Here is a 22,995-nt window from a genome sequence, read left to right as displayed (position 1 = left end):
GGAAAAACAAGACATGATGACAGACAATCAATCAATCAATCAATCAATCTTTATTTGTATAGCGCCAAATCATAACCAATGGTATCTCAAGGCACTTTACAGTAGAGCAGTCTTAAGGACGGACTCTTCATTTTATGGATACACACATATGCATATATACAATAAAATATATAATGTATTATATCCCATACAGACAGATATATCACCTTATAGTTGTGCATAGTGTTTTTGGTTTTGCATTTAACGAATCACTTAAAGTCATCTTTGTTGTCATTGCACTTTTTCCTTGTTGTTCTTGTAGTTCCTGAATGGAATTCAAGAATTTCATGCTGTTGTAATATATAGTTTCAGATTAATGTGGTGTAGAGCATAGAGGAGTGACACTGTAATTAAATGAGTGCAGCTCTTCGAGGTTCTTGCATTCCTATTAGCGTTTAATGGGTTCTTTAAATGGTTCTATAAAGCACATGAGTTAAACTCAAGGCCCGGGGGCAAAATCAGGACCTTAAAAGCATCTGAATCTGCCACGCTTAAGTCCATTCAACTTACACATACTCAAACTCCAAAGTACTTGCTAATTTCCAGTGCATTTATCACATGACTGCAGTCATTTTAAATTGCAATTGCAGGATGTAAAATCCATTTACAAATACACAGACACAAATACATGAGCGACTGGATGACAGTAGTCCCAGGTTGGATAGGTTAGGAGAGCAAGTGGAATGAAGAGAAGAGAGGACCTGAGTGTAAGGGAGGGTGAATAGATAGAATAGATGGAATTACTCCTGCACGGAGGAACAGAAGCAGCCTAGCAACGTTTTTCGAATCCTGGAAAAGAACTTCCGAATGTTCCTAAACCTCTTGTGGGGCGGGGATGGGGATGTCTTCCACCACAGGTCCATTCATTGAGGAAACTGATTCCAGATTTTCATCACAACAATGAGGAAGGGTGAAGATTCCTGAGTCATTCATTGTTGAATGAAGATTGAAATATTCTCCCCAATCTAGACTTGGTTCCTTAACGCTTCCATTGTCATTGTCCAGATGAGAAAGAGGTTCGATATGGCTGGATGCAGGAGTCAGCAGGATCTCATCAAATGGCTCTTCATGTCCATGCACCTCAACAGATTCCCAGCTATTTGGAAGAAGCTTCCCAGGAGACAGCTGAACAATATCTTCCTCGTCAATGTCGTCATTGGTAGACTTCATTGACATGAACCTTTGTGCCTTGGTTAGACGAGAGGAAAAAAAATAAAAACAAAGATTAGTACAAAAGTCAGTAGAACAACAAGTTGATCTCCATGTGCGTGATTGTCTCCTCAGTGCAGTTACTCACTAGTCACTGCTGTCTGGATCCTGGATCAGGTGGGACATGGTGATGAACAGATGCTGAAGGGCCTCAGTGGGAGAGATTCTCTTCCTCCCATCCTGATGCAGCACTTGCTTAAGGAAGTCTATGAATGCCCTCCTGTACTTAAACTCCTCAGCATCCTTTTCTTTAAAGATCTGGATTTAAAAAAAAAAAAAGAAAAGTTAGGTCCTTGCACAAGTTCAAACCTCTCTCACTCATAACATATGATAAGTATTAACAAAAAAAAAACTGTGAGTAATTTCAGCTTATAAACGTATGTATAATGTATGTTACATTTTAAAGAAGAGACCGCTGCTAAGTATTTGAACTCTAATATCGTAGAGAACACTTACATTGAGCAGGTCATCCCATGAGTTGAAATGACAGCGCCATGCGGGCCATTCCTCAGCTTTTGTTGTGTTAAAAGCAGAATATTCTTCTGGTGTCTGAGGAAACACAATGATAATGATAAGGGTTTAGGATAAGTTTAAGACAACAGTCAAGGTTCAACAACAATAAAAACTATGTTTTACCAGGAGCCTCCATCTTGAACCTAACTCTTCCTCCTCCTGACAGAAGAATCTCCTCATATGCACGCCACAACGGAGCTGGTAGTCTGGTGGCATGCCAAGAAACTCCACCATGGCTTTCATCTGCAGAAAGAACACACAGTTGCACACATTAGGGGCATTTATTCAAACTTTATATACATGTGTATAAAACATCCTGAGGAAAAGCATGTGGGTCACTAAATGGATGGCAGGATGGTGTGTAAAAAAAGATGACTTACCATGAGATACTCACAGTTGACAGGGAAGAGGCTCTGATTCAGGTACAGACAGGCCAGCGTACAGCCCAGCCCCCACATGTCAATCAATCAATCAATCAATCAATCAATCTTTTATTTGTATAGCGCCAAATCATAACCAATGGTATCTCAAGACACTTTACAGGAGAGCAGACTTTAGGACGGACTCTTCATTTTATGGATACACACATGTGCATATATACATATATACACATACATATGTATCCCACACCCAACATGAATTCATCATGGCGGCAAGGAAAACCTTCCTTTAAGCAGCAGGAAACTTGTGTGGATCCCATTCCTATGTCAATGGCCTCTGTGAATGGTAGGCCAAGACTAATCTCTGGGGCCCTGTGAAGCAAAATGAATGAGATACGCTTTAGAAATCTGTTGCTTAGCACGAATTACCAACACTATAATGACTAAGCGTGTAACGATTCATCCATTTGATCGATTAATCGATTTATATTCCTATGATCCAACTACATCAATCTGTGCTTGGCAAGTTGGCCTTCCGGATTACATTATTGATGTAAAATTGTACTAAAAGGTAATCAATCGATTGTGTCGATACAAGGAAACATAGTATTACCTTGTTAGCATTAGCTCTGCAGAAAGCATTGAGCTCACCATTAAGTTAAAATGAAAAGTATCAAGTTTAACCACTGCTCATTTAACCTGAATAGATCTTGTTTGCATTTCATTTTTTATATCAATATTGTGTTATTTTTACAATTAAAAAACAACCAGAAGAGTCTGATGAACCTAATATGTAGTTTTTATTGAGTATTGAAAATGAGAGCAGTAAAGTTAACATCTTGTTGATATAAACTGGTGTTGGTTGGACCTTACTCAAATTAAATGTAAACACATTTGCCATTAAATGTTGTTTACTTGATTGTTAATGACCATAATTAATTTTTAGATGATTCCCCTACAAGAAACAACAGAAATCAATGAAATCTAATTACTTGTACTGTACAATATTCAGGTATATATTTCAGTCACACAGAAGTCATTCAGGCTGACACCCTCATACCTGGAGCCGATGGGCTGAAGCCGCATCCCACACCTGGTGGCAGAGGATGGAATAGCCAGTCCAAAGTCAATAAGCTTGACTTTGTATGGATTCTCCTCATGGTTTGCCAGCATTACATTGTCAAGCTTGATGTCAGTATGGATGATCTAACGAGATTGGAGTCCCTGTAATGCTACCAACATCTGCAGGGACACAATGAGAAAAGACAGGATTATAATCAGAGTTGAAAGTAAGGGATTACAAGTAATCACGTTATGTAATTTAGTTGCTTTTATGGGTACTTGTACTTATTTGAGTATATTTCCAAATCAGTCATTTTACTTATACTTAAATATGTTTTAAAAGAAGTACAACAATCAAATGCATCACATCAAAGCCGACGAACCAGATTAAACAAAATGCACCGCGCCAAAACAGCATTAAATCTTGGATATTTCAGTCTGAGAAATTTCTTTTAAAATTGAATTCATTGGTGCTATTTTTGTTTTTTTTAAAATATAGTACATTGAAGAAGGGTAGAGTTGTTGGGCTGAATCTTTACATAAGAAAGGCAAATCCAATAGGGAAGTCGTTCTGATTCATTTGAAATTGCGCAGCTTTCTACTGTGTTGACATTTTACCGGAAGTCCGCATACACTACGATTACTTATTTCCGGTTATTGTGAAAAAGATCTATCAGGTGGATCATCACATGGTCAGATAGGCCCAGTGCAGCATGGGAAACAGCGTGATAAGCACTGTTTAGTGTTGTGTAACAGTGATCCAATGTGCTCTCCTTATTGGTCGGACATTTGATAAACTGTCTGAAAAGAAATGAGTTTGACACCCCTGCTTTAACCCTTTGTTATCCTACCTAACCACACTAGATCCCTCCACCTAACCCAAAGAATGCCAACATAGTTGTCATAATTTTGTGAACAACAATTAATGACAGCTTAATGACACCTTATTTATGCTAATGACAGCGTAATGTCAGCCGTATGTAGAAAACTTCAAATAAAGAGTGACATTTTTATGTATACAGTACATACATTAGTTTTCAAGAATGTAATTTCAGAATCAGAAATACTTTATTAATCCCAGCGAGAAATTGCTTGCGTTACAGCCGCTCAATATTTACTTCAAATTATGAACAAACACCAAACAAGCGAAAAAATAAATTATTTTTTCTATTATTATACATCAATTTTATATCGCGCTTTTCTGGGTCTTTTTTTAAATATTTTTTTTATAAACAACTGGTTGACCAGCTAGGTTACACTACAAAGTAAAGAAAGAAAAACATACAGTACATCATAATTTTTTACATGGAGATTTTATTTTTTAAACAACAACACTTGAAGATGAACATGAGACTTCATCCACTTTGTTGGCAATGCTCGTCTCAGCGGCGCTGGGTTGTGAAGCGACCTTCTCCCTGACCACCAGCTCCTCTTCCAGAGCCCATGCTCAGTTTAGGGGCCATGTCCACCCGGCGGGGACGGGTCTCTTGTTCACGGACTGCCTTCGGCTTCCTCTCCTTCACTTTGAGATGCACCTTATCTTGGAACATTATGGGCCCTTCCAACTGCGCCTCCAGGATTCTTTGAACGGAATCAGAGGTGTCGAACACAACAAATCCAAAGTTGGGCAAATTTCCACCAACGCTCTTGGTGTTAATCCACAGGTTCACAACATTTCCATATGTCATGAAGAATTCCTTGAGCTCGCGCTTATCAATGTCCTGTGGAAGGTTTCCAACAAACAGCTGGTGACTGTCAGGGTGTCGAACAACACACCTGTTGTCTATAACCCCAGGCTCACCATCTCTGCCACCAGGTCTAGGGCCTCGTGGAGGGACGCTCAGTCTGTCACGAGTGCGCTGTTCTTTAGGGAGCAGGGGCGTCGTTTGCATCTCAACTGTAGGCGGTGTTGCTTTGTCAACATGAGGGGGGATACCAGAGGGGGCGACTGTGCCCGCTTTCCTCTTCTCTATTCTTGACTGATTTTTGCTGACCATCATGGCCCAGGATAATGTCTTGGGAGCCTCCCGAGTATTTGTGGGAGATTCTTCATGAACTTGTGATAGTGCTTTCTCCTTCATTTCTTCCAGAACTTTATTTTCACCTTCAGAATTGAGCTTTTCTGCTTTAGGGTCTGGCTCAGGCGCAGGCCCTGGTTCTGAAGTTGGCTCTTCCATTGGCCCCTCTACTCCATTAGTGTCAGGGTGAGGCTCAGATGATGGCTGCCTCTCCTTTGGCTCCTTTTCCACAGCTTCCTCTGATTCTTCTTTAAGCTCAGCATGAGAGTCTCCGAATACTTCATCCTCATAGCCGAAGATGTCGTGGTGCACACAGATCTTGTTGGCAATTGAACTGTCTGGAGCAAGCACAAACGTCTGCATAAACTTCCTCATTGGTTGGCCACTGTTGGACAGCTCTCCAAGCACTTGTACAACAACTCCATCACTCAGAGTGGCATGGGCATCCACGTGCCAGATCTTTGTGCGGCATTCACTGAACTGCAGTGACTTGATCTTCTTGCGGATTTCCTCTTGCTCATACACAGCTTCAGCCAGCTTTCCATTCGGATCAAGCCCTCCATGAACAAAGGAGGAACTCCTCCCATAAAACCCGTGCAAAAAAGCTGGAGCCTTCTTTAGGAAATGATAATACTGCCTCACAAACTTCTGCCCTACATCCAGGGGACTTGGCTTCTCCATCGCCATTTCTTCGGTAAACAATGTTTGGTGCTGTAAAAGGAAAAAAAATGCGGAGACATCAGACATTATCAAATTGTCTAAAACAAGTACTATCAAAAACATTATAACTATAAAGCAATCATTATAGGTGTTCGGATCTTTGATTCCAGCCCTCCAAAAGAGCTTGCCAAGCAGCAAACAATGTCATAACTCATGTTTTTCTTTGTACATTTTTTTTAAAACTTCATTGGCCACAGACCACAGGTCATAAACCTAAAACAGACTAAATGCATCATCACAACAAGCTTATCAAACACTTATAACCAGTGCTATTAGGCTGATTTAGCAGTTCCTACATACCAACAGGCTGTGTGCTTCTGACGGTGGTCAAATTTACTATGGTCCAAGTAACTAGCGCAGTGTCGTAGTTCCACAGTTAGGCTTTGATGTCTACCTCTGGGACTTTTAGAACTTAGCTCTATCATCTTTTGAGTTACCATGACAACCTGTCAACAAAGCTGTTCTATCTTATCCTGAGTTACCGTGGCTACCTGTCAACATCAGTTCTTCAGCAAAGAACAGCCTCGTACTGTTACGTGCGACTGTGAAGAAAATGTTTAATTGCACACACTAACAGTTGTCAAAAACTAATAATGATTTAACAGACATTAAACAATGAGCTCAAATAATTGAAGGAGAGGTCAAGTATTATTTTACAGGTTTCTGAGCGGCCACTATCAGCACTCTGACGTAGTCAGAAGTAAATCCTCAATTAAACAGGATGCCAGTTGAACCGGGACACCGTTAAAAGCCGTCCTGGTGCTAATCACACTGATTGAATAGTCAAACCGGCGCTACTAAATATATCCCCCCAAAATGAGCAGTGGGGTTTCCTCTATGTCGAACCTCACCAAAAGTCAAGAACATACAATTAAAACTTACACCACCAGACCAGCCGTAATCAAGGAAATAAGTCAAGTGCTTAGCTGCTCGCCGTGACCAACAAAGGAAGGGAAATTCATTAAATACAGCTAATGACAATGCAATGATTTTAGCAGCAGATTTTCTTTACAGTAGCAACATACCTGACAGGTAACTATAATTATTAACTGGCAGGACTCCACCAGTCCTGGTTACAATCAGACAATGCAGCTAACCTGAAGCTAGCCACTAGCCAGCCACCAAACACCTAAGTGAACATATTAGATTGCTAACTTACCTTGTGAAAGACCTTTATCTATGTAGACAAAACTATTGTAATGAATTATGAGTATCCAACAGTAAACTGTTCAGTGACAAACTAATAGGACGACTCCCACGGTACACAACAGTTTACAAGCTCTGCTGTGCTATGTATTGCTTTACCCCTGTAATTGAGAACAAATTGTGCCTTTCATCTGAATAAGCCAATGAAATGCAATCTACAATGACATTACACACCTAAAAAAAGAACTCATGAGGACACATGAAAGCCATCTGAAAATGCTTTGATATTTTCCTGAGAGAACTCATAGGGAAATCAAACCTCTGAAGAAGACTGGCAGTTGAAACATGTCAGGAAATAACATTTCCTGAAAAGCCTTGTCTGAATAAACAAAACCTAACATGTGATTTTTCATTGTTACTTAGAACAGTGGTTCTCAAACTTTTCAGCCAATGACCCCCAAGAATAAAGGTTCCAGAGACCGGGGAACCCCACTGTACCTGAAGGTGGTTGATCACAGACATGAACATTGAAGAACAGTCATGTGGAGACAGGGCCATCTATGAGGGGGAATAAAGGGGAGAGCATTTTGGGGAGCATCGATAAAGTCAGAAAAATGATGGTCAATTGTTCTATGAATCTGTGATAACCACATTTATTTATCTTTATAATATCCACTGTTATCCAGGTAATTTATCATTATTTGCACCATAGTATGTAGTCATCTTAAAGATGTAAATCATTGTTTTCATCAGAAATAAAATGGGTTAAAAGTGACCAAAAACTGTGGAAAAGATGCTGAAAAGAGAATTTAAAATCCACAAAAAATGGTTAATATTTGCAAATTAGGGGTCATGTAATTTAAAAATTAGGAACAATTAGTTTGAACTGGCAAATAATGGGCATGAAAAATTGTGAATGAGGTTATATTGGCCAAAATAAACATGAAATATGGTGAAAAGATGATAAACGTGACAATAATTGGTCAACATAAGTAAGTGGTGACAAGGGTTTATAAGTGCCGAAATTGTCTTGAAAGTTTTATAAATGTGCAGAAAAGGCATTGAAATTTGATGGAGAAATGGCAGGAAAGGGAGTAATGTAGCAAAAATGCATTAAAAGGAGCAAAAATATGGCAAAAAAAGGGATAAATATAGGTTTAAATTTGGCGTTTGGTGTGGTTACTCTGTTTGTTACACAGTGTAACAAACATGATCCAGAAGTAAATCTAGAAAAATAATATTTTGGGGTTGCCAGAAATTTATGAAATCAAAACAGGGTCACGATGCAAAAAAGGTTTGGAACCAATGACTTATTTTGTAGTTTGGAATGTTAGTAAAGGCTTGAACAACAGTCAGCAACAGTAAGTATCAGAAAAACTCACCCATTTAATATTAACAGATAGATATGGAGATAGATTTGTGTCTTTAATATTCAATCGAAAAGAAAAAAAAAACCTTTTCAATCAAAAATAAACATTTTCAATAATAGAAATACAGTTTTCAAATGCAAAAAAATATTTGAGACCCAAATATTTGCATTTGAACACTTTTTTCTTTGATTGAAAATATTTATTTTTAATGGAATAATAACAACACAAATCCATCTCCATAAAAGGTTACATATGTTTTAACCTTAAACATCAGAATATTCTACAATTGTATTAAATACATAATATTAGTAGAGGACCCTGAAAAATAACCTCAATATGAACAAAATATATATTACAATAGGAATTTTACATGGAAGCTGATATATTCTGAAACGTTTTCTTTCATTTTTCTGATTTGGGACCGATATCAATATTGGATCAAAACACCCTTAGTCAGGGTTATGATGGCCAAAAAAATAACTGCTGTTCTCTCTTACACATAAGTAATATTTTGTATTATATTTTTGGGGGAACACTTTACTTAAAGTTTTACACGTAAGGTTGACATTACGCTGTTATTTTTATGACATGACACCTATCATTAGCATTAATAAGGTGTCATGAAGGATGTTATTAAGTGTCGTTCGTTACCCTAATCTGCACGTGTCAAACGCATGGGCCGGGGCCAAATCCGACCCTTTATAGCATTTAATTTGGCCCGTAGGAGACAGTAAAAATGAGAGAGAAAACACAAATCATTGTGTCAATGAATCTTAACAATATTTGCAGAAACTCACAGTTTTCCCGGTGCTTATATCGCATGATTGCAGTTTTTTTTTAAAGTGAAACAGTTGAAAAACTCAAAATTCTTACAGTTTTCCTCACTTTTTTACATAGTATTGCCCTTAATTAAATTGGTCACAAAATCTAGGGTAATTAAAGTGAAGATCCTTTAGGGTCTGATATCGGCTTGGATATGGTTTGTTTCTTACATATTTTATAATTTATCTACTGTATATGTAGAAGGGAAAACTAGGGCTCAATAATGTTAAAATTACTCGTTTTCCAGCATAAAATCTGTGGCTCATTTAAGATTAAACTGTTGTGTATGTGGCCCCTGAACTGAAATGAGTTTGACACCCCTGCTTTAACCCTTTGTTATCCTACCTAACCACACTAGATCCCTCCACCTAACCCAAAGAATGCCAACATAGTTCCAAAGGTGTCAAAATTTTGTGAACAACAATTAATGACAGCTTAATGACACCTTATTTATGCTAATGACAGCGTAATGTCAGCCGTATGTAGAAAACTTCAAATAAAGAGTGACATTTTTATGTATACAGTCGTGTTGTGTTCAAGACCACACTATCCAAGACCAAGACTTGCCCGAGACCAGAATGCACCGAGACCAAGACAAGACCAAGACTTTCGGGAGCCGAGACCAAGTCAAGACCAAGACCAAGACAAGCCGAGACCAAGACCAAGACCAAGACCATAAACATTTTTTTTTCAATTTAAAAAAATATATAAATAAATAAAATTATGGCAAGGTTCAACAGTTAAATAACATCTCTCTTTAATTTTAGTTTATTTTAAATACATTTGACGGACAAAAAAGGTGCCTGCAAAAAATTAACTAAAATATTAAAACTACTACTGCTACTGATAAATTCACAATTATTCTACATATTTGAAAACAAGATTTTTATGTCAGCTGAATGTACAGCAAGTGTTTAAAAGCATTTCTGCCAAGAAATAATGATTCTTGATTCTGATTCTTTGAGTTGTTCAGGTTTAATAGGTCACAGATTTCACAAGATAATTTTTTAGTTTGAAAAAGCCTTTACACAGGTTATTTTTATTAATTCACTTAGTTGATATAGTTTAATTTGGTTGCTGTAATGTAACTAGGATATTCAAATAACAAAGGTTTCCAACTGTAACTGTAAAAGTGAAACTGAAATAAAACTACAAACAAGTTGTCAGCAGTGTAAAAAACATAGAGCTACAGGTAGATGTGAAACTAAATAAAACAAACTCAAACCCTGGAACAGTCATGTGACAAATCAATCAATAGTTATTGTTGAGAATTATTATTATTCTGGATACAGTGGAAACAGAAACTATAAAAAATAATTATATTGTGAACCTGTTTATATTGTGGGGAACATATTATATACATACATGTAATCGGAGTCTAAAGACACAAAAAAACACCACTTTAAAAAGAAAATAGACTAATATAAAACCTCTTTACAGTTATTTAAGTCATTCTGTGCTTGTGCAACTCTGCGGCGATGACGCGCTGGTGACGACATAAACCAAGATGGCGGCTGCCCAGACTACAGCCACTATGTAATAAAGCCTTAAAAGACATGGATATAATGAAAAGAGTGGATGGACAGAGGCATAAACATGCAGACTTTCACACGGACACACACGGACTTATTAAACACACACGGACCTCAGTAAACACGGTAAACGGAACAGGCTTCACCGCTCGGCTGGCACTAGGACCCAGAAGCAGAGTAAGTCCGTCCCCTATCCAGCCTTCACAGTCTGTAATATCATCAGTTTATCATTTTACCAGTTGTTAGAGCTACTGTCTTTACCAGGGAGATAATATTTATTACTGGTGATTGTTTTCTGGAGTTTTACTGGGATTTTTACCGGTGATTAGTTCATATCTCCCTTGCGCTCCGCGGTCCAAACTGACACCGAGTGTCACACACGTCACTCAGTCACATTATGGAAGGTTGTGGTCATTATACGGGGTGGATTAAATAATGAATAAAGGATTATTTTATCCCGTTCTTCTCCGTGTTATTATCACATTATAAAAAAGTTTAAAAATAGCAGGAATTAGTGCTGGTCTCGAACTGTCTTGACGGAAAATCCCGAGTCCGGGCAGCCCGAGTCCGAGACAAGACCGAGTCAAAATGCTTCAGAGTCCGAGACAAGACCAAGACCTTTAAAATTTGGTCTCGAGACCGGTCTCGAGACCAAGACCGGTCTTGACCACCACAACACTAGTATACAGTACATACATTAGTTTTCAAGAATGTAATTTCAGAATCAGAAATACTTTATTAATCCCAGCGAGAAATTGCTTGCGTTACAGCCGCTCAATATTTACTTCAAATTATGAACAAACACCAAACAAGCGAAAAAATAAATTATTTTTTCTATTATTATACATCAATTTTATATCGCGCTTTTCTGGGTCTTTTTTTAAATATTTTTTTTATAAACAACTGGTTGACCAGCTAGGTTACACTACAAAGTAAAGAAAGAAAAACATACAGTACATCATAATTTTTTACATGGAGATTTTATTTTTTAAACAACAACACTTGAAGATGAACATGAGACTTCATCCACTTTGTTGGCAATGCTCGTCTCAGCGGCGCTGGGTTGTGAAGCGACCTTCTCCCTGACCACCAGCTCCTCTTCCAGAGCCCATGCTCAGTTTAGGGGCCATGTCCACCCGGCGGGGACGGGTCTCTTGTTCACGGACTGCCTTCAGCTTCCTCTCCTTCACTTTGAGATGCACCTTATCTTGGAACATTATGGGCCCTTCCAACTGCGCCTCCAGGATTCTTTGAACGGAATCAGAGGTGTCGAACACAACAAATCCAAAGTTGGGCAAATTTCCACCAACGCTCTTGGTGTTAATCCACAGGTTCACAACATTTCCATATGTCATGAAGAATTCCTTGAGCTCGCGCTTATCAATGTCCTGTGGAAGGTTTCCAACAAACAGCTGGTGACTGTCAGGGTGTCGAACAACACACCTGTTGTCTACAACCCCAGGCTCACCATCTCTGCCACCAGGTCTAGGGCCTCGTGGAGGGACGCTCAGTCTGTCACGAGTGCGCTGTTCTTTAGGGAGCAGGGGTGTCGTTTGCATCTCAACTGTAGGCGGTGTTGCTTTGTCAACATGAGGGGGGATACCAGAGGGGGCGACTGTGCCCGCTTTCCTCTTCTCTATTCTTGACTGATTTTTGCTGACCATCATGGCCCAGGATAATGTCTTGGGAGCCTCCCGAGTATTTGTGGGAGATTCTTCATGAACTTGTGATAGTGCTTTCTCCTTCATTTCTTCCAGAACTTTATTTTCACCTTCAGAATTGAGCTTTTCTGCTTTAGGGTCTGGCTCAGGCGCAGGCCCTGGTTCTGAAGTTGGCTCTTCCATTGGCCCCTCTACTCCATTAGTGTCAGGGTGAGGCTCAGGGGATGGCTGCCTCTCCTTTGGCTCCTTTTCCACAGCTTCCTCTGATTCTTCTTTAAGCTCAGCATGAGAGTCTCCGAATACTTCATCCTCATAGCCGAAGATGTCGTGGTGCACACAGATCTTGTTGGCAATTGAACCGTCTGGAGCAAGCACAAACGTCTGCATAAACTTCCTCATTGGTTGGCCACTGTTGGACAGCTCTCCAAGCACTTGTACAACAACTCCATCACTCAGAGTGGCATGGGCATCCACGTGCCAGATCTTTGTGCGGCATTCACTGAACTGCAGTGACTTGATCTTCTTGCGGATTTCCTCTTGCTCATACACAGCTTCAGCCAGCTTTCCATTCGGATCAAGCCCTCCATGAACAAAGGAGGAACTCCTCCCATAAAACCCGTGCAAAAAAGCTGGAGCCTTCTTTAGGAAATGATAATACTGCCTCACAAACTTCTGCCCTACATCCAGGGGACTTGGCTTCTCCATCGCCATTTCTTCGGTAAACAATGTTTGGTGCTATAAAAGGAAAAAAAATGGGGAGACATCAGACATCATCAAATTGTCTAAAACAAGTACTATCAAAAACATTATAACTATAAAGCAATCATTATAGGTGTTCGGATCTTTGATTCCAGCCCTCCAAAAGAGCTTGCCAAGCAGCAAACAATGTCATAACTCATGTTTTTCTTTGTACATTTTTTTTAAAACTTCATTGGCCACAGACCACAGGTCATAAACATAAAACAGACTAAATGCATCATCACAACAAGCTTATCAAACACTTATAACCAGTGCTATTAGGCTGATTTAGCAGTTCCTACATACCAACAGGCTGTGTGCTTCTGACGGTGGTCAAATTTACTATGGTCCAAGTAACTAGCGCAGTGTCGTAGTTCCACAGTTAGGCTTTGATGTCTACCTCTGGGACTTTTAGAACTTAGCTCTATCATCTTTTGAGTTACCATGACAACCTGTCAACAAAGCTGTTCTATCTTATCCTGAGTTACCGTGGCTACCTGTCAACATCAGTTCTTCAGCAAAGAACAGCCTCGTATTGTTACGTGCGACTGTGAAGAAAATGTTTAATTGCACACACTCACAGTTGTCAAAAACTAATAATGATTTAACAGACATTAAACAATGAGCTCAAATAATTGAAGGCGAGGTCAAGTATTATTTTACAGGTTTCTGAGCGGCCACTATCAGCACTCTGACGTAGTCAGAAGTAAATCCTCAATTAAACAGGATGCCAGTTGAACCGGGACACCGTTAAAAGCCGTCCTGGTGCTAATCACACTGATTGAATAGTCAAACCGGCGCTACTAAATATATACCCCCAAAATGAGCAGTGGGGTTTCCTCTGTGTCGAACCTCACCAAAAGTCAAGAACATACAATTAAAACTTACACCACCAGACCAGCCGTAATCAAGGAAATAAGTCAAGTGCTTAGCTGCTCGCCGTGACCAACAAAGGAAGGGAAATTCATTAAATACAGCTAATGACAATGCAATGATTTTAGCAGCAGATTTTCTTCACAGTAGCAACATACCTGACAGGTAACTTTAATTATTAACTGGCAGGACTCCACCAGTCCTGGTTACAATCAGACAATGCAGCTAACCTGAAGCTAGCCACTAGCCAGCCACCAAACACCTAAGTGAACATATTAGATTGCTAACTTACCTTGTGAAAGACCTTTATCTATGTAGACAAAACTATTGTAATGAATTATGAGTATCCAACAGTAAACTGTTCAGTGACAAACTAATAGGACGACTCCCACGGTACACAACAGTTTACAAGCTCTGCTGTGCTATGTATTGCTTTACCCCTGTAATTGAGAACAAATTGTGCCTTTCATCTGAATAAGCCAATGAAATGCAATCTACAATGACATTACACACCTAAAAAAAGAACTCATGAGGACACATGAAAGCCATCTGAAAATGCTTTGATATTTTCCTGAGAGAACTCATAGGGAAATCAAACCTCTGAAGAAGACTGGCAGTTGAAACATGTCAGGAAATAACATTTCCTGAAAAGCCTTGTCTGAATAAACAAAACCTAACATGTGATTTTTCATTGTTACTTAGAACAGTGGTTCTCAAACTTTTCAGCCAATGACCCCCAAGAATAAAGGTTCCAGAGACCGGGGAACCCCACTGTACCTGAAGGTGGTTGATCACAGACATGAACATTGAAGAACAGTCATGTGGAGACAGGGCCATCTATGAGGGGGAATAAAGGGGAGAGCATTTTGGGGAGCATCGATAAAGTCAGAAAAATGATGGTCAATTGTTCTATGAATCTGTGATAACCACATTTATTTATCTTTATAATATCCACTGTTATCCAGGTAATTTATCATTATTTGCACCATAGTATGTAGTCATCTTAAAGATGTAAATCATTGTTTTCATCAGAAATAAAATGGGTTAAAAGTGACCAAAAACTGTGGAAAAGATGCTGAAAAGAGAATTTAAAATCCACAAAAAATGGTTAATATTTGCAAATTAGGGGTCATGTAATTTAAAAATTAGGAACAATTAGTTTGAACTGGCAAATAATGGGCATGAAAAATTGTGAATGAGGTTATATTGGCCAAAATAAACATGAAATATGGTGAAAAGATGATAAACATGACAATAATTGGTCAACATAAGTAAGTGGTGACAAGGGTTTATAAGTGCCGAAATTGTCTTGAAAGTTTTATAAATGTGCAGAAAAGGCATTGAAATTTGATGGAGAAATGGCAGGAAAGGGAGTAATGTAGCAAAAATGCATTAAAAGGAGCAAAAATATGGCAAAAAAAGGGATAAATATAGGTTTAAATTTGGCGTTTGGTGTGGTTACTCTGTGTTTGTTACACAGTGTAACAAACATGATCCAGAAGTAAATCTAGAAAAATAATATTTTGGGGTTGCCAGAAATTTATGAAATCAAAACAGGGTCACGATGCAAAAAAGGTTTGGAACCAATGACTTATTTTGTAGTTTGGAATGTTAGTAAAGGCTTGAACAACAGTCAGCAACAGTAAGTATCAGAAAAACTCACCCATTTAATATTAACAGATAGATATGGAGATAGATTTGTGTCTTTAATATTCAATAGAAAAGAAACAAAAACCTTTTCAATCAAAAATAAACATTTTCAATAATAGAAATACAGTTTTCAAATGCCAAAAAAAATTTGAGACCCAAATATTTGCATTTGAACACTTTTTTCTTTGATTGAATATATTTATTTTTAATGGAATAATAACAACACAAATCCATCTCCATAAAAGGTTACATACGTTTTAACCTTAAACATCAGAATATTCTACAATTGTACTAAATACATAATATTAGTAGAGGACCCTGAAAAATAACCTCAATATGAACAAAATATATATTACAATAGGAATTTTACATGGAAGCTGATATATTCTGAAACGTTTTCTTTCATTTTTCTGATTTGGGACCGATATCAATATTGGATCAAAACACCCTTAGTCAGGGTTATGATGGCCAAAAAAATAACTGCTGTTCTCTCTTACACATAAGTAATATTTTGTATTATATTTTTGGGGAACACTTTACTTAAAGTTTTACACGTAAGGTTGACATTACGCTGTTATTTTTATGACATGACACCTATCATTAGCATTAATAAGGTGTCATGAAGGATGTTATTAAGTGTCGTTCGTTACCCTAATCTGCACGTGTCAAACGCATGGGCCGGGGCCAAATCCGACCCTTTATAGCATTTAATTTGGCCCGTAGGAGACAGTAAAAATGAGAGAGAAAACACGAATCATTGTGTAAATGAATCTTAACAATATTTGCAGAAACTCACAGTTTTCCCGGTGCTTATATCGCATGATTGCAGTTTTTTTTTAAAGTGAAACAGTTGAAAAACTCAAAATTCTTACAGTTTTCCTCACTTTTTTACATAGTATTGCCCTTAATTAAATTGGTCACAAAATCTAGGGTATTTAAAGTGAAGATCCTTTAGGGTCTGATATCAGCTTGGATATGGTTTGTTTCTTACATATTTTATAATTTATCTACTGTATATGTAGAAGGGCAAACTAGGGCTCAATAATGTTAAAATTACTCGTTTTCCAGCATAAAATCTGTGGCTCATTTAAGATTAAACTGTTGTGTATGTGGCCCCTGAACTGAAATGAGTTTGACACCCCTGCATTAACCCTTTGTTATCCTACCTAACCACACTAGATCCCTCCACCTAACCCAAAAAATGCCAACATAGTTCCAAAGGTGTCATAATTTTGTGAACAACAATTAATGACAGCTTAATGACACCTTGTTTATGCTAATGACAGCGTAATGTCAGCCGTATGTATAAAACTTCAAATAGTGACCTTTTTATGTATACAGTACATACATTAGTTTTCAAGAATGTAATTTCAGAATCAGAAATACTTCAATAATCCCAGCAAGAAATTGCTTGCGTTACAGCCACTCAATATTTACTTCAAATGAAAGACAAACACCAAACAAGAGAAAAATTAATTATTATTTCTATTATTATACATCAATTTTATATAGCGCTTTTCTGGGTTTTTTTAAAAAAAAAATTATTAACAACTGGTTAACCAGCTAGGTTACACTACAAAGTAAAGAAAGCAAAACATACAGAATATCATATTTACATGAAGATTTAATTTTTTAAACAACAACATTTGAAGATGAACATGAGACTTCATCCACTTTGTTGGCAATGCTCGTCTCAGCGGCGCTGGGTTGTGAAGCGACCTTCTCCCTGACCACCAGCTCCTCTTCCAGAGCCCATGCTCAGTTTAGGGGCCATGTCCACCCGGCGGGGACGGGTCTCTTGTTCACGGACTGCCTTCGGCTTCCTCTCCTTCACTTTGAGACGCACCTTATCTTGGAACATTATGGGCCCTTCCAACTGCGCCTCCAGGATTCTTTGAACGGAATCAGAGGTGTCGAACACAACAAATCCAAAGTTGGGCAAATTTCCACCAACGCTCTTGGTGTTAATCCACAGGTTCACAACATTTCCATATGTCATGAAGAATTCCTTGAGCTCGCGCTTATCAATGTCCTGTGGAAGGTTTCCAACAAACAGCTGGTGACTGTCAGGGTGTCGAACAACACGCCTGTTGTCTATAACCCCAGGCTCACCATCTCTGCCACCAGGTCTAGGGCCTCGTGGAGGGACGCTCAGTCTGTCACGAGTGCGCTGTTCTTTAGGGAGCAGGGGTGTCGTTTGCATCTCAACTGTAGGCGGTGTTGCTTTGTCAACATGAGGGGGGATACCAGAGGGGGCGACTGTGCCCGCTTTCCTCTTCTCTATTCTTGACTGATTTTTGCTGACCATCATGGCCCAGGATAATGTCTTGGGAGCCTCCCGAGTATTTGTGGGAGATTCTTCATGAACTTGTGATAGTGCTTTCTCCTTCATTTCTTCCAGAACTTTATTTTCACCTTCAGAATTGAGCTTTTCTGCTTTAGGGTCTGGCTCAGGCGCAGGCCCTGGTTCTGAAGTTGGCTCTTCCATTGGCCCCTCTACTCCATTAGTGTCAGGGTGAGGCTCAGGGGATGGCTGCCTCTCCTTTGGCTCCTTTTCCACAGCTTCCTCTGATTCTTCTTTAAGCTCAGCATGAGAGTCTCCAAATACTTCATCCTTATAGCGGAAGATGTCGTGGTGCACATAGAAGTTGTTGGCAATTGAACTGTCTGGAGTAAGCACAAACGTCTGCATAAACTTCCTCATTGGTTGGCCACTGTTGGAAAGCTCTCCAAGCACTTGTACAACAACTCCATCACTCAGAGTGGCATGGGCATCCACGTGCCAGATCTTTGTGCGGCATTCACTGAACTGCAGTGACTTGATCTTCTTGCGGATTTCCTCTTGCTCATACACAGCTTCAGCCAGCGTTCCATTCGGATCAAGCCCTCCATGAACAAAGGAGGAATTCCTCCCATAAAACCTGTGCAAAAAAGCTGGAGCCTTCTTTAGGAAATGATAATACTGCCTCACAAACTTCTGCCCTACATCCAGGGGACTTGGCTTCTCCATCGCCATTTCTTCGGTAAACAATGTTTGGTGCTGTAAAAGGAAAAAAAATGGGGAGACATCAGACATCATCAAATTGTCTGAAACAAGTACTATCAAAAACATTATAACTATAAAGCAATCATTATAGGTGTTCGGATCTTTGATTCCAGCCCTCCAAAAGAGCTTGCCAGGCAGCAAACAATGTCATAACTCATGTTTTTCTTTGTACATTTTTTTTAAAACTTCATTGGCCACAGACCACAGGTCATAAACCTAAAACAGACTAAATGCATCATCACACCAAGCTTATCAAACACTTATAACCAGTGCTATTAGGCTGATTTAGCAGTTCCTACATACCAACAGGCTGTGTGCTTCTGACGGTGGTCAAATTTACTATGGTCCAAGTAACTAGCGCAGCGCCGTAGTTCCACAGTTAGGCTTTGATGTCTACCTCTGGGACTTTTAGAACTTAGCTCTATCATCTTTTGAGTTACCATGACAACCTGTCAACAAAGCTGTTCTATCTTATCCTGAGTTACCGTGGCTACCTGTCAACATCAGTTCTTCAGCAAAGAACAGCCTCGTACTGTTACGTGCGACTATGAAGAAAATGTTTAATTGCACACACTAACAGTTGTCAAAAACTAATAATGATTTAACAGACATTAAACAATGAGCTCAAATAATTGAAGGAGAGGTCAAGTATTATTTTACAGGTTTCTGAGCGGCCACTATCAGCACTCTGACGTAGTCAGAAGTAAATCCTCAATTAAACAGGATGCCAGTTGAACCGGGACACCGTTAAAAGCCGTCCTGGTGCTAATCACACTGATTGAATAGTCAAACCGGCGCTACTAAATATATATCCCCAAAATGAGCAGTGGGGTTTCCTCTATGTCGAACCTCACCAAAAGTCAAGAACATACAATTAAAACTTACACCACCAGACCAGCCGTAATCAAGGAAATAAGTCAAGTGCTTAGCTGCTCGCCGTGACCAACAAAGGAAGGGAAATTCATTAAATACAGCTAATGACAATGCAATGATTTTAGCAGCAGATTTTCTTTACAGTAGCAACATACCTGACAGGTAACTATAATTATTAACTGGCAGGACTCCACCAGTCCTGGTTACAATCAGACAATGCAGCTAACCTGAAGCTAGCCACTAGCCAGCCACCAAACACCTAAGTGAACATATTAGATTGCTAACTTACCTTGTGAAAGACCTTTATCTATGTAGACAAAACTATTGTAATGAATTATGAGTATCCAACAGTAAACTGTTCAGTGACAAACTAATAGGACGACTCCCACGGTACACAACAGTTTACAAGCTCTGCTGTGCTATGTATTGCTTTACCCCTGTAATTGAGAACAAATTGTGCCTTTCATCTGAATAAGCCAATGAAATGCAATCTACAATGACATTACACACCTAAAAAAAGAACTCATGAGGACACATGAAAGCCATCTGAAAATGCTTTGATATTTTCCTGAGAGAACTCATAGGGAAATCAAACCTCTGAAGAAGACTGGCAGTTGAAACAAGTCAGGAAATAACATTTCCTGAAAAAGCCTTGTCTGAATAAACAAAACCTAACATGTGATTTTTCATTGTTACTTAGAACAGTGGTTCTCAAACTTTTCAGCCAATGACCCCCAAGAATAAAGGTTCCAGAGACCGGGGACCCCCACTGTACCTGAAGGTGGTTGATCACAGACATGAACATTGAAGAACAGTCATGTGGAGACAGGGCCATCTATGAGGGGGAATAAAGGGGAGAGCATTTTGGGGAGCATCGATAAAGTCAGAAAAATGATGGTCAATTGTTCTATGAATCTGTGATAACCACATTTATTTATCTTTATAATATCCACTGTTATCCAGGTAATTTATCATTATTTGCACCATAGTATGTAGTCATCTTAAAGATGTAAATCATTGTTTTCATCAGAAATAAAATGGGTTAAAAGTGACCAAAAACTGTGGAAAAGATGCGGAAAAGAGAATTTAAAATCCACAAAAAATGGTTAATATTTGCAAATTAGGGGTCATGTAATTTAAAAATTAGGAACAATTAGTTTGAACTGGCAAATAATGGGCATGAAAAATTGTGAATGAGGTTATATTGGCCAAAATAAACATGAAATATGATGAAAAGATGATAAACGTGACAATAATTGGTCAACATAAGTAAGTGGTGACAAGGGTTTATAAGTGCCGAAATTGTCTTAAAAGTTTTATAAATGTGCAGAAAAGGCATTGAAATTTGATGGAGAAATGGCAGGAAAGGGAGTAATGTAGCAAAAATGCATTAAAAGGAGCAAAAATATGGCAAAAAAAGGGATAAATATAGGTTTAAATTTGGCGTTTGGTGTGGTTACTCTGTGTTTGTTACACAGTGTAACAAACATGATCCAGAAGTAAATCTAGAAAAATAATATTTTGGGGTTGCCAGAAATTTATGAAATCAAAACAGGGTCACGATGCAAAAAAGGTTTGGAACCAATGACTTATTTTGTAGTTTGGAATGTTAGTAAAGGCTTGAACAACAGTCAGCAACAGTAAGTATCAGAAAAACTCACCCATTTAATATTAACAGATAGATATGGAGATAGATTTGTGTCTTTAATATTCAATAGAAAAGAAAAAAAAAACCTTTCAATCAAAAATAAACATTTTCAATCAAAGAAATACAGTTTTCAGATGAAAAAAAAAATTTGAGACCCAAATATTTGCATTTGAACACTTTTTTCCTTTGATTGAAAATATTTATTTTTAATGGAATAATAACAACACAAATCCATCTCCATAAAAGGTTACATATGTTTTAACCTTAAACATCAGAATATTCTACAATTGTATTAAATACATAATAATAGTAGAGGACCCTGAAAAATAACCTCAATATGAACAAAATATATATTACAATAGGAATTTTACATGGAAGCTGATATATTCTGAAACGTTTTCTTTCATTTTTCTGATTTGGGACCGATATCAATATTGGATCAAAACACCCTTAGTCAGGGTTATGATGGCCAAAAAAATAACTGCTGTTCTCTCTTACACATAAGTAATATTTTGTATTATATTTTTGGGGGAACACTTTACTTAAAGTTTTACACGTAAGGTTGACATTACGCTGTTATTTTTATGACATGACACCTATCATTAGCATTAATAAGGTGTCATGAAGGATGTTATTAAGTGTCGTTCGTTACCCTAATCTGCACGTGTCAAACGCATGGGCCGGGGCCAAATCCGACCCTTTATAGCATTTAATTTGGCCCGTAGGAGACAGTAAAAATGAGAGAGAAAACACAAATCATTGTGTCAATGAATCTTAACAATATTTGCAGAAACTCACAGTTTTCCCGGTGCTTATATCGCATGATTGCAGTTTTTTTTTAAAGTGAAACAGTTGAAAAACTCAAAATTCTTACAGTTTTCCTCACTTTTTTACATAGTATTGCCCTTAATTAAATTGGTCACAAAATCTAGGGTATTTAAAGTGAAGATCCTTTAGGGTCTGATATCGGCTTGGATATGGTTTGTTTCTTACATATTTTATAATTTATCTACTGTATATGTAGAAGGGCAAACTAGGGCTCAATAATGTTAAAATTACTCGTTTTCCAGCATAAAATCTGTGGCTCATTTAAGATTAAACTGTTGTGTATGTGGCCCCTGAACTGAAATGAGTTTGACACCCCTGCTTTAACCCTTTGTTATCCTACCTAACCACACTAGATCCCTCCACCTAACCCAAAGTATGCCAACATAGTTCCAAAGGTGTCATAATTTTGTGAACAACAATTAATGACAGCTTAATGACACCTTGTTTATGCTAATGACAGCGTAATGTCAGCCGTATGTATAAAACTTCAAATAGTGACCTTTTTATGTATACAGTACATACATTAGTTTTCAAGAATGTAATTTCAGAATCAGAAATACTTCAATAATCCCAGCAAGAAATTGCTTGCGTTACAGCCACTCAATATTTACTTCAAATGAAAGACAAACACCAAACAAGAGAAAAATTAATTATTATTTCTATTATTATACATCAATTTTATATAGCGCTTTTCTGGGTTTTTTTAAAAAAAAAATTATTAACAACTGGTTAACCAGCTAGGTTACACTACAAAGTAAAGAAAGCAAAACATACAGAATATCATATTTACATGAAGATTTAATTTTTTAAACAACAACATTTGAAGATGAACATGAGACTTCATCCACTTTGTTGGCAATGCTCGTC

At 38.2% G+C, this 22,995-nt stretch overlaps 1 protein-coding gene and 2 pseudogenes across 2 annotated transcripts; all 3 read right to left on the bottom strand.

Annotated features, from left to right (window-relative positions):
- Positions 1 to 4,569: 4,569 nt before the first annotated feature.
- Positions 4,570 to 7,237, bottom strand: LOC114472310 (ras GTPase-activating protein-binding protein 2-like). Of its 2 annotated transcripts, none has more exons than XM_028461517.1 (2): positions 7,101 to 7,237; positions 4,570 to 5,932 (listed from the first exon to the last, which is right to left on the bottom strand). In XM_028461517.1, the coding sequence occupies exon 2, from the start codon at positions 5,906 to 5,908 to the stop codon at positions 4,586 to 4,588; it is 1,323 nt and encodes a 440-aa protein (XP_028317318.1). In that variant the 5' UTR covers positions 5,909 to 5,932; positions 7,101 to 7,237; the 3' UTR covers positions 4,570 to 4,585. The 2 variants fall into 2 exon arrangements, with proteins under 2 accessions (XP_028317318.1, XP_028317319.1); XM_028461518.1 differs by lacking the exon at positions 7,101 to 7,237 and adding an exon at positions 6,242 to 6,257.
- Positions 7,238 to 11,844: 4,607 nt separating this feature from the next.
- On the bottom strand, positions 11,845 to 14,512 carry LOC114472293 (ras GTPase-activating protein-binding protein 2 pseudogene; annotated as a pseudogene).
- A 2,832-nt stretch (positions 14,513 to 17,344) lies between these two features.
- LOC114472272 (ras GTPase-activating protein-binding protein 2 pseudogene) lies at positions 17,345 to 20,078 on the bottom strand (annotated as a pseudogene).
- Positions 20,079 to 22,995: the final 2,917 nt, after the last annotated feature.

Source organism: Gouania willdenowi, chromosome 11 (genome assembly GCF_900634775.1).
Source record: "Gouania willdenowi chromosome 11, fGouWil2.1, whole genome shotgun sequence".
Lineage (NCBI taxonomy): Eukaryota > Metazoa > Chordata > Actinopteri > Blenniiformes > Gobiesocidae > Gouania > Gouania willdenowi.
The sequence above is the reverse complement of the archived record's forward strand: the minus strand, read 5'-3'. Positions and strand labels throughout refer to the sequence as shown.

Excerpts from the sequence above, each read along its gene's own strand:
- LOC114472310 (XM_028461517.1), bottom strand. The coding sequence starts at position 5,908 with ATGGCGATGGAGAAGCCAAGTCCCCTGGATGTAGGGCAGAAGTTTGTG.